At 40.0% G+C, this 10,570-nt stretch overlaps 1 protein-coding gene across 1 annotated transcript; it reads right to left on the bottom strand.

Moving 5' to 3' along the window:
• Positions 1-3,037: 3,037 nt before the first annotated feature.
• On the bottom strand, positions 3,038-8,313 carry hoxc1a (homeobox C1a). The gene is made up of 2 exons (XM_040047696.1): positions 7,790-8,313; positions 3,038-4,205 (listed from the first exon to the last, which is right to left on the bottom strand). Exons 1-2 carry the CDS (start codon positions 8,304-8,306, stop codon positions 3,835-3,837), a joined length of 888 nt encoding a protein of 295 aa, XP_039903630.1. The 5' UTR covers positions 8,307-8,313; the 3' UTR covers positions 3,038-3,834.
• Between the last annotated feature and the right edge of the window lie 2,257 nt (positions 8,314-10,570).

Here is a 10,570-nt window from a genome sequence, read left to right on the forward strand (position 1 = left end):
AGAGCATTCAAATGGCCTATAATTAAAACAACAACCAAGCTATCTGTTCTGTAAGTGCTTCACATAAAGTTAGAAAAAGCTTAACGTGATCAATTGATTTTATTCCCTCGAGCTTGGTGAAAATATTACATGCATATTATGCATTAAGTTAATTTCAGGTTAACTTAGCATTAATTAGTGCAAGCTCAGAAAGAACCCACTTATATATGTTCATTTTAAAAAAGTAGTGTAAGGTATTCTGTAAGGCACACATTGCTCACGCCTCAGTGTTCCTCGGGAGGATTGTAACAGCTGCCCACATCAGCCAGCGTACAATAGAGAGGAGAAGAAACGAGAGACTGCCAATAGCCTCATTCATTATACACTAATACATCAGTGGATTTGCTTTAATCTCAGCTGTGTGTTTTCTGTTCAGAAATACTTTAACAAAACAAGTGGAACTATTCATTAAACAAATGATTATACTTATTTTAAATATGAATAGCTTTCTTGCTGAATTAATGAGAAGAATAAAACTGATTTTAGATTGATTTTCATCATGAGAAATAACCACTGTATATAAAGAGGAAAAAAATGAAGGTGAGGAAAGCTTGCTCCAAGATGATGATGATGATGCTGGTGCTACCTGTGGCAGCAATATATCTGGATTTGAGTAATTTTGGCTTTAACTTTCTTCCCACTTGCCACGTGTTTACGTGTGTCTAAGCACAGCACAGCTGTCAGTCTTCCGAACCAACCGTACATCTTCAGGAAGGAATTACAGGAGAGTACAAATTCATCAGAGCAGTCACGCTCAAATGCTTTCGAACTAAATGTCAGGTCTGAGCAAACAATGCAGTTCTGCTTTCATCAATTGAGACGCAAACACTGAAGCTGCCACACAATGAAATGAAGGTGATGGTTCAAACAAAATAAATCAGCTCTTTTTTCTACATTTACCTCTTCTTTCTAATTTACATTAGGTTTTTCCCTCTTTTCTTTTCCCTTTCCTTATTACTGAGCCCGCTGTGTGTTTTAGGTGTATCTATTATGCAGAAGAACATGTGATTAAGTAAATTTGGATTTAAAAAAAAAAGTCAGAGTGCACACGTGCTGCAAGGGTCTGCTGTGCACATTACAACCTGCTACATGGAGCCCTGTCACTACATGATAAGATGATAAGAGTTCCTAAAAAGGTCAACATAAACAACACATTGCTGTAATAACAGTGGACATTTTTATAGTTGCTGGCTTTAAACTGACATGATTCCAACATCGCTGTGCCCATCATTATCCCTGTGACCTTCACGTGCGCGCACTTTGCATTAACGAGACAAACACATTTGATGGTTTTGTTAAACATTCCAATTTGTGCTATTTTGTTTAGAGAAAGGCAGCCTTAATGGTGTGTGTTTTGTTTAAATGCAAATTCTAGATAAATTGGGCTCAACATATTTTGGCCCTGCTTACATGTAAAATCATTCATATCAATTCCAAGAAAAGAAAAGAAAAAGAAAACTTTTAAATGTTTGTAAAGTTGGCCCCTCTTCTTTAACTTTAAACTTCTTTTCTTTTCTGGCTTTCACTAATGAGATGCACATTAAAAACATATTGTTTGGGGGTTGGAGAAAATAGGTGTGTGTAGGGTTTTTTTTTTTTTGTAATTCTTCAAGCAAATATGCATAAAATATATAAACTGCAAACTTCTAATGAATAGTTGTTCCAAATATTGTTTATGCTGGCTCTGACATGGAATCATATTAACTGTTGAGCATGCTCAAGTAACTCTAATATTTCAACTTTGCTATTAAAAATAGGTCTGTAGTTTATATCCAAAAACTTATTGGGTGAAAAGACTCTTTCATCCGGTTTATAAACTGAGCCAGTAGCATATTTTTTTGGCTTATTAAAATAAGAGACGGGGCAAAAATTAGGTTACCTCTAGGTGTAGGAGAAAAAAATCCATTATCTGGCCTGGTATGGAATTATAATATGAACAATTATCATATGGCCTACTCGCCCTTCTATTCAGCTCGATGAAATATTGTTGTGTGGACACACACACCCCACACCAGAACAAAAGCATTTGGAGTTGCTTGTTGAAAAAAAGAAGAAGAGAAAACGAAAGAAAGGAAGAGAAAAGCTCAGACTTCGAGGTCACCCAAATTAATGGTGCATCTTGCTCTCTCAGAGCCGCTGACCGGGTCATCGTTGTTCCGAGGCAAGGCAAAGGTCAGGAGGTGAGAGGTGAACTCTGGTGTAACTGCATATATTAGCTTGGCCTTGCAGCCTCCATGTCTACTCTTGTGCCCTACAAAGGCGCAATTGTATTACTTTAAATGAGTATTACCAGTAGCATTTTACTTACATGATACAAATACAAATTCAAACGGGAACGCTTGTCAGAGGTTTGAAACCGACCCAATTTTTTCTTCCTCCTCCTCCTCCTCCTCCTCTTCTTCTTCATCTCTTTTTTTTTTTATCCTAGCACTTTATTTCTAATCTCCAACACTCAAGTTTAATTCCTTTGTTATGATTAATATCCGTTTTGGATCCAGTAACCTTCATATCCAGTGCAAACACGCTAATTGAAAGCTAAACAAAAATATTCCCTTACACAAAATTAATGTGCCTGATGGCCCATATCTTGATATTAAAGTAGACATTAACATGATAGAAACGCAGTGTGATACCGGAAACATAACAGTGTTTAAGGGCCGTGTTTACCATCATTTACTTTATATGAGATGAGATGTGAATCTGGAAGGAATATTTAGCTGCTCGAACTGCTGGGGCCACACAGTTTATTGGTTGATCTGCAAAACAGCACAGGCACCGTTTTATTGTCTCTTCTCCCGCATGAGTCTTTCAGCTAAATTATCATTTTCTGATGCATATATAGAAGCAATAAAAGACGCAACAGCTCCCGATCGCGACGTTTCTACATTCCATTAACATGCAGTTACACATGCATGCAAATGCTCCCATATTTGTGCCTCAAATGGATGGATCACCACGGATCAATACTCCAATACGAGCCCGTCAATAAATCTCTCCATCAATCATGGCATTTTAATCGTTCCGTGGATAAAGGAAACAGTGGGAGTGGATAAAACACACGACACGAAGGCAGGATTCAAAGCGAAGTTAAATTAGCTTGACAAATATTTGGTAACATAACGCGTGGGCTCTGCCTACAACAGGTGTATCTCCTCCTGTCCTCAAATGTGAGCCGTCAGAAGCAAACAGCTTAAACAGAAACAATTCCACATAATTGTGGACTTTAATTTGTCTGAGACGGCAGCTGTGGGATAATGTGAATAAATGCTGTAAAAATATCAAAATAAATAATAATCATCAATAAATAGAAATAATACATTTTAAATAGAAACTGGGAAGCACGAGTTAAAAATGTGTTCAGGTTTGCCGAATAAATTGTCCAAAAAACGTAAAAAACAAAAACAAACAAAAAAAAAGAAACACAAAAAACACAAAAAGAAAATACGCAAATGGACTTCCACAGTTTCTATGGGCAATTAATATGAGTTTGTATCTTCGTTTACATTGTGTAGATAGGAGCGCAATGGGATGAGTTGAATTTTAATATTCAAATCAGAGCACCAGTCTGAAGCCGGAGAGAATGACAAATCGTCTGGGCCCGTTCTTGCATGAAGAAACTTGCCTTTGCGCTTCTTGCGTTAAGCATCCATCGTTGTAAGCAAATAAAGGTGAAGCCTGATTGAAAACGATGCAAACGCCAATCAAAACATTTGCAGACTTGCCGTGTAACGCACGATGCAGTTCAGGAGTTCAGGGGCAGGTGTTTGTTTGTTTGTTTTGATTTTTTTTTTTTGGCTAGGTCGGTCCGTGGAAGGGGCAGGTGTCCAAAGTGTCGGCGTGTGAGTGCGGAGCCGCGGGCCTTGGGTCGGAGAGTAGCCCGTCTCTCTGTAATTTCTTCTCCTTCATGCGTCTGTTCTGAAACCAAACTTTCACCTGGGTCTCGCTAAGCTGCAGGGCGCCGGCGACCTCCACCCGCCTGGCCCGCGTCAGGTACTTGTTGAAGTGGAACTCCTTCTCCAGCTCGGTCAGCTGCTTGGTGCTGTAACTGATCCTCGGGGCTCCGTTCATCGTGGGATGGCCGTCCGCGCAGATGCTGCGATTTCCAGCCTCCACCACACCGAGGCCCGAGTCAACAATACTGAACCCACAGGTCATGCGCGTCCTGACTGGGGAGAGAGAGAGGACATGAAAACCTTCTTTAGCAAGATCAATGAGGCTACTAACAAAAGAAGCACAAAACCTTTCTGAATTAAATTATCCACGCCCATATCCTCGATTTAAGCTGAACCCCAAAGCTGAAAACGTGAAAGGTTCAGTTTGTTCGGCTATACGTGAAGTCATAACTTTCTGTTTCCAAAAAAAATAAATTCAGTGTTTACTGAATAAATGATACGCAGTCCAATCTCAGTGATAATGGAGAATAAATAAATAATCGTTATTATATTTTTTTACTTAAAGAGTAGTTCAGTATTGAAGCATTCACCGGGGATAAAATGATATAAAACTCATTTACAGGAATTGGCTCTGTTCCAGTCTAATGATTTAAAGTGTCCCCTGTATAATAAAGATGTTTCATCAGAGGTATCAGCTTTACCAAAAAGCCTATAGGCAGGGTGCAAAATCCTGAGCTGCTGTAAAGCAGAGAGGCTTGAAACGTTGTGCTATCTACATGGGACATAACAACAGAAAGACCTGTGCAGCACATTGCAGTCCACAAGCTCACAGCTTGGAAATCAGAGTTAAAGTGAAACTTCTGAGTGTGAGTTTGGATGTTTTGCAGTATTACTGGGCAGTATTATATTTTAAAAGTGTGTTCATCAAAACATTCAGCGAGTTCATTAAAAACCGTATAGAAAATAATATATGCCGTATATTCTGATATAAAGCAGTCAGATGTTTGGCGATTCAACACAACTTTGTAGCATTTACAGTCCATTAACTGTATTCATCGGAATCATTAATTATTTGCCTTCGGGTCTTTCTGTGTCAATGACAGTTTAACAGTTTACAAATCCTTTCGAACGCTGCATTAATGACAAATGTCTCCATTTTTGTCCTCTGAGGTTTCTGGGTTACACATTAAAGTATCATCTGTGCTACTTATGTGCAATGAATGACAGGAAGTGCAGCTATATCTGGATTTTTCATTGCTGACATTGTGGGTAGTCGTCAGTGTGTCTTTGCCTCTGAGAAAATGGGCTGCTGCTTCTGCATAATGGAGTCAGTGTGCCAGGTGTAGAGCAATGCCTCCCACCACAATTCATAGAGAGGAAGGTTAACAGGCCTCCAGCCACTTGGAAAAGCATAGCAGATGGAAAGGTCAGTTATAGGATAAATGTCAACATCTGTGTTTTAAGAAAATGAATGTGAAGGTGACCAAGCCTGAGAATTTGAGGCCAGTGAATATGAAGAACCAATGCAGAGAAACTGTACGTAATTAAGAACTTGAGCTTTGTGGAGTGCAAATCACATGCGCATTCTGATTAATGGCTCCAAAGATAATAGAATTGATGCCGGCCAGAAGGCATAAAAGAATCAAACTAAATATTTGAGGAATGACTTGCATGCTTAAAAATAGCCAGCCAGCAAAGGGAATGGAAGGGCCTTCCAAGCCAAGGAGAGGGAAGAAGAAAAGGGATAGATCAATACACATTGCCTCAGTCATCTGGGCATCCAGCCCACAGTAATTCAGGTGCTGTCAAAGCATAATTGAAGAATGACGCACTGGGAGTATATACACTGAGCCAGGAGATCAGGTTACAGCAGGTCTATGGAGGCCTTTCAACATGGAAGAATACGCAATACTTTTTTTTTTTTTTTTTTGGGGGGGGGGGGGGGGGGTGCAAAACCAATACAACCTCCAGAGGAAAGCATACTTTCACTAATGACTCTTTTACAAGTTACACAGTAGTCCTAATGAGTTACTCCTACAGATGATCTCCTTCAGAGAGATACAGAAAGAGGTTACAGAGATACAAACAATACTGGCAGGAAATGTCTTTTTGCGTGGGTGGGTGTGAGCAAATGGTTTTCCCAAGCACATGGATTTGGATCATGTGAGTGTGTCTCTAATGTGTTTGATGGATAAAATGACTTTGAGATCAATCAGCAGTGTGCCTGCCACCTTCTACCTTCCTCGCTTTGGCAATATATCCGGTCTAAAGAACATGAACTGTAGGTTTTTCTATTTGTTTGTTGGTTTGTTTGTTTCTTACACCATTTCATTTTTTATAATAAATCAGCTGTGTTTATGCCACATTTCTGTTTCTGTCACAGCGGCATCTTTAAAAGAATCTGCAAATGCAGATCAGTAGCTAAGCCACTAATGTAACCAAGGATTTTTTATTGTATTTTTTTAAAAAATGTAGTTGTTATTTCATTAGTTTGAGCTTGACCCATTGCCACATAGTTTTTTTATTCTGTGACCGGTCGGTGGACTAATCTGAATATTGAGCAAACAGTTGGGTTCCACAGATTTTATGTTTGTTGAGTCACAAAATGATCAAAATTAAAATCAAATGTGATGTCTCTCCTTTTTTGAGAGCATACAAAGGTAGCAGAAAGATTATGACATTATTTTATGTTCAGATTGTTTGTTGCGTCCCTTAAAAGACAAGCTGGGCCCTTCTAACACAAATAGTTTTTTTTGTTTGTTTCAGATTTGGTCACTGGATATTTGGGTCAGCAGCATTCTTACTGCAGACACAGACTATTAAAAAGAAAAAAAAAAAACAATACTGGACCACCGCTGTTGTAAATCTTCCTCCATGTAAAATTTATGAAACCCAGCCCAAGTACAGTGGCCAGTCAATCAAGTGACATTATTGATCAAATGAAGGATCTACATAAGATACTATAACTCACATAAAATTGAGGATTGATGGGCATTTTTCACATTAGTATGCTCCTGATATATATTTTTTTAAAGTCAGGGATATGTATTCTTCTGTGGGCTCTCTGCCCAGAACTCATCAGTCAGTGAAATGATGATCTGTGACAGCAATTATGTTAAAAAGGTGGACACATGTAAAGGTGCTGCAAACTGAAATCAATACACAAGGGCTTTCATTACAAACAGACAACTAATCAATACTCAGGGAGCACTTCAGCTTACAGGAGTAAGTTTTACTCAACTTCCTGTGAGCCTCGACAGGCAGTGGTCTGTTGCATTATTCAAAGTCTGCTGGTTAGTAAGGGCAAGGGTAAATAATTGATTGTTTTCTGGGTTGAATATACACTGAGGCTAAACAGGCTTCTCACTGTACTTCACCTTCTCCCTCTGTGCACAGTCTAAATCCGGCTTGCAACAGTAGGTGGAGCAAAAAAATGTTAAATAACCTAACAGACATATTAACATGAAACCGTTAAGAAAATTGCACCCGACTCCTCATGAGCATATTCAAATGTGGCGTCGAGTAGGAACAGCTATAGCTGCCTTTGAAGCGTTTTGATTTGCTTTTTAAGGTGGGAGCATTTATCTTTGAAATTCATCTTTTGTTTGTTGGTGACGGAGGAAATCGTTCACTGTGACGCATCACACACGTCAGCTCCCCCCCCCCCCCCTCCTTTTTTTTTCTTTTCCTGCTCGAATAGAAAACTTCGATCAAACTTTCTCAACTATAAAGGGAAGTTATTTAAAAGCTAAAAACCGAACAAAATAAATTTACAAATTATCCCAAATTAAATTCGCGGTCATTTCATCCCTCCCTCTCTCGCTCAGTGTCCCTGAACACACACATAAAAAACTTACCCGCCCGGGGCTGACTCCTCTTTACTCTCATCCACTCAAAAGTTTTACTCCTTTCATCCGTATCAGCTCCTTTACAGTCCGGGCTCGTGGAGCTTCCCACGGCGACGTGAATCTCGGGGATATTGTGAGGGTAAATTTGAATTTCCTCCGTAAGTGACCCAAAGCGCTGTGGCTTCTCTTTATTTGACGCGCAGTATCCACGTCCTGGAGAGCCCTGCCCCTGCACCCTGCACCGCCAGGGGACACGGGACGAGTGGGGGCAGGCCAGTGTCGAGAATCCCTCCAGAGCCTCAAACCCTGGAGGAGGAGGGCTGTCCGAAGAGGTGCACAAAGTCAGACGCGGAGAATAAAATCCCGAGGCAACTTCCACCTCCACTTTCCCCTCCTCATCACGACCACCGAGTTCAGGATGAGACCTGCTGCCCAGGTCCTGGTTTATAACCTCTTTTGCTCGGCAGCAGCCCGTTAACAGAGGGCTATTCTCCCCTTCGGCCGTTAACTCTTGATAGGAAGTCATTATCACCTTTCCCCTGCATAATCATTGGACGGGCTTGCACTTCATGCCCGGCCTCTCATGCATGGTCAGGCGGCTGGACGACCGTGGGGACATTCCTCAGAGGAGAAACAGCAGCCCCTGATTGATGGAGATGACGTGCCCTCCCCTTCTCGGCCAATAGCTGGACATCTCTGTCATCAGGCTGGACAAAACTGATTAAGCCGAGCAAGCAAGTTGCGAGACTCGCTTAAGGTCAACATTTTTAATGGTGTCCGAGCACAACAAGCAGGCCCACAGAACAAAACTACAAACATCCTTAGAAAGCAGCAGGAAAGTCAATCATCATCACACTGAGGACCTCTGTGGGCCTCTCACCTTCAGACAGGTAGGACACGACGCCAAAAAACACAGTTTTTGTCCATTTGGACAAAGTCATATTCTTCCTCACTGGTTATTTTTCAAGATAACAATAAAAAAAACTTTTTGTCCAAAGTCGAATTAGCATAATATAAGTCTACACTGATGTAGTTAATGGATTATGTAAATTTTTCAAGGCTTCTTGAAAAACCCAGGGCCCTCTTTAGCAAAGGGCTTAGGTCATGTGAAAGACACACTTGACGGGTTCAGAGGTCGTGACAGCTGGTATTTAGAAGTTCAGTGGCAGCAGATTTGTAATTAGTCTCGAACAAATACAAAAAATGGCTCCGCGTGAAGATCAAGAAGCTGTAAGTGGGAGAGAGGACGTGTCCAGCTCAAGTTTGACGTGCTCCTCAGCTGGGTTAGCAGCTGCTTTTACGACTGTACTTCTCTCGTGTTTAACCGGAAATGAACTGCTGTGGGACAATTTTCGCGCATGTGTAAACAGGGTTACATGGCTGAAAGTTGAAAGAGTGACAGAAAATATATTTAGATATTAAGAAGCTGCTGGGTCTGCACCGCCCTAAAAGACATTTGGTGCAAAAGCAGATCTACAGGCGCACAGCTACAGCAGCTCACAGATCAAGGAGCTCCACAGTGCAGCTGTTTGGGGTTTTTTTGTTTTCATTTATATATTTATTTATGTATTTATTTCTGGTGACCTACTTTCAAATTCACGCATCACTGTGACGCTCAGCTTGGCCGCATACATTTAAAACCACGGGAATTAATAGAGCTGATAATGCCCTGATGCGCCAGTGCCAACTTCTAATATTCATTTGAAAACCACATTTATTTTCGCTTTCACTTTGATCCCACTTCACAGCTTCTATATATCCAATGTTTTGCGAGGGTATAAAAAAAAGAATGACAAACATTAAATAGCTAGCTTGTTATTTTTAAGTTTCAACGATCATGTGTTTGGCACTTTTATTTATTATCTCTGTAAAAAAAAATGCTGTGATCCTGCAAATAAGTTGAAGACATGTAAAGTTATTTAATAATTGTAACTTATTTGCACCTGTATTTTTGTTTCCCACGGACTCTTAGTTTAATTAGTTAAAAAAAAACCAACCTATTAATTAGTAAATTAAATTTTTATATATGCATTTTATTACTACTTAAATATAGTAACTTCACGGTTATATTACCTTTTTATTATTATCGTCGCTAGTGGTAGTAGTAGCAGCATAACTGTTATTAACATTATTAATATTAGTATTATGTGCTATCTAACAGGTAACATTTAATTAAAACCCTAACCTATAAAATATCTGCCTCCGTTCTTATCGCGTTATTTTAACTATATTTCCTATGTCTTTTAAGTCTGCAGTAATTACAAAATAATTCAGCGTAATGAACAACTTCTAACTGCATTCTTACAACACAGAAATATGGTCCCAGCTGTGGGAGTTAATGGGATTCTACAGGCAGCGATGTGCTGAATGACTGAGTGCAATATATCCCTTCTCTCCATGCATTTGCATGGTGCACTGATCCATCTTCATGTCAGCTCGGAGGTTACTCAGGGTTCACGCGCTAGCTTGTTTCTCTCCTCCACACTCTAAATAAATCTCTGCAGCTTTCTGTTTACCGCCTGAATATAAATTTGTTTGCAGTCGATCGAAGACCTGTGCGGAGGTATTAGAAATTGTATTTCTGTAATGGCTTTCAGCAGAGGGAGGCGGGGGACGGGAAAGGGTTGCAGAGAGGGGAAAAGAAGAGGAAGAGGGAAAAAAAAACAGGTGCGGGCAATCTCGGTTTTTACATTTGCAAATGATTTTTTTCCTTCCCTTTTTTTGCTGCAACCACAGACTATTGCAGCCTTTGGATGCATTCAAATTGCATTCAAAATCAAGTAACCTTTT

Source organism: Simochromis diagramma, unplaced genomic scaffold (assembly GCF_900408965.1).
Source record: "Simochromis diagramma unplaced genomic scaffold, fSimDia1.1 OVJJ01000387.1, whole genome shotgun sequence".
NCBI classification, from domain to species: Eukaryota; Metazoa; Chordata; class Actinopteri; order Cichliformes; family Cichlidae; genus Simochromis; species Simochromis diagramma.

Excerpts from the sequence above, each read along its gene's own strand:
- hoxc1a (XM_040047696.1), bottom strand. The coding sequence starts at position 8,306 with ATGACTTCCTATCAAGAGTTAACGGCCGAAGGGGAGAATAGCCCTCTG. Across the intron at positions 4,206-7,789 it reads GAGGAGTCAGCCCCGGGCGG|TCAGGACGCGCATGACCTGT; the intron begins GTAAGTTTTTTA and ends CTCTCTCCCCAG.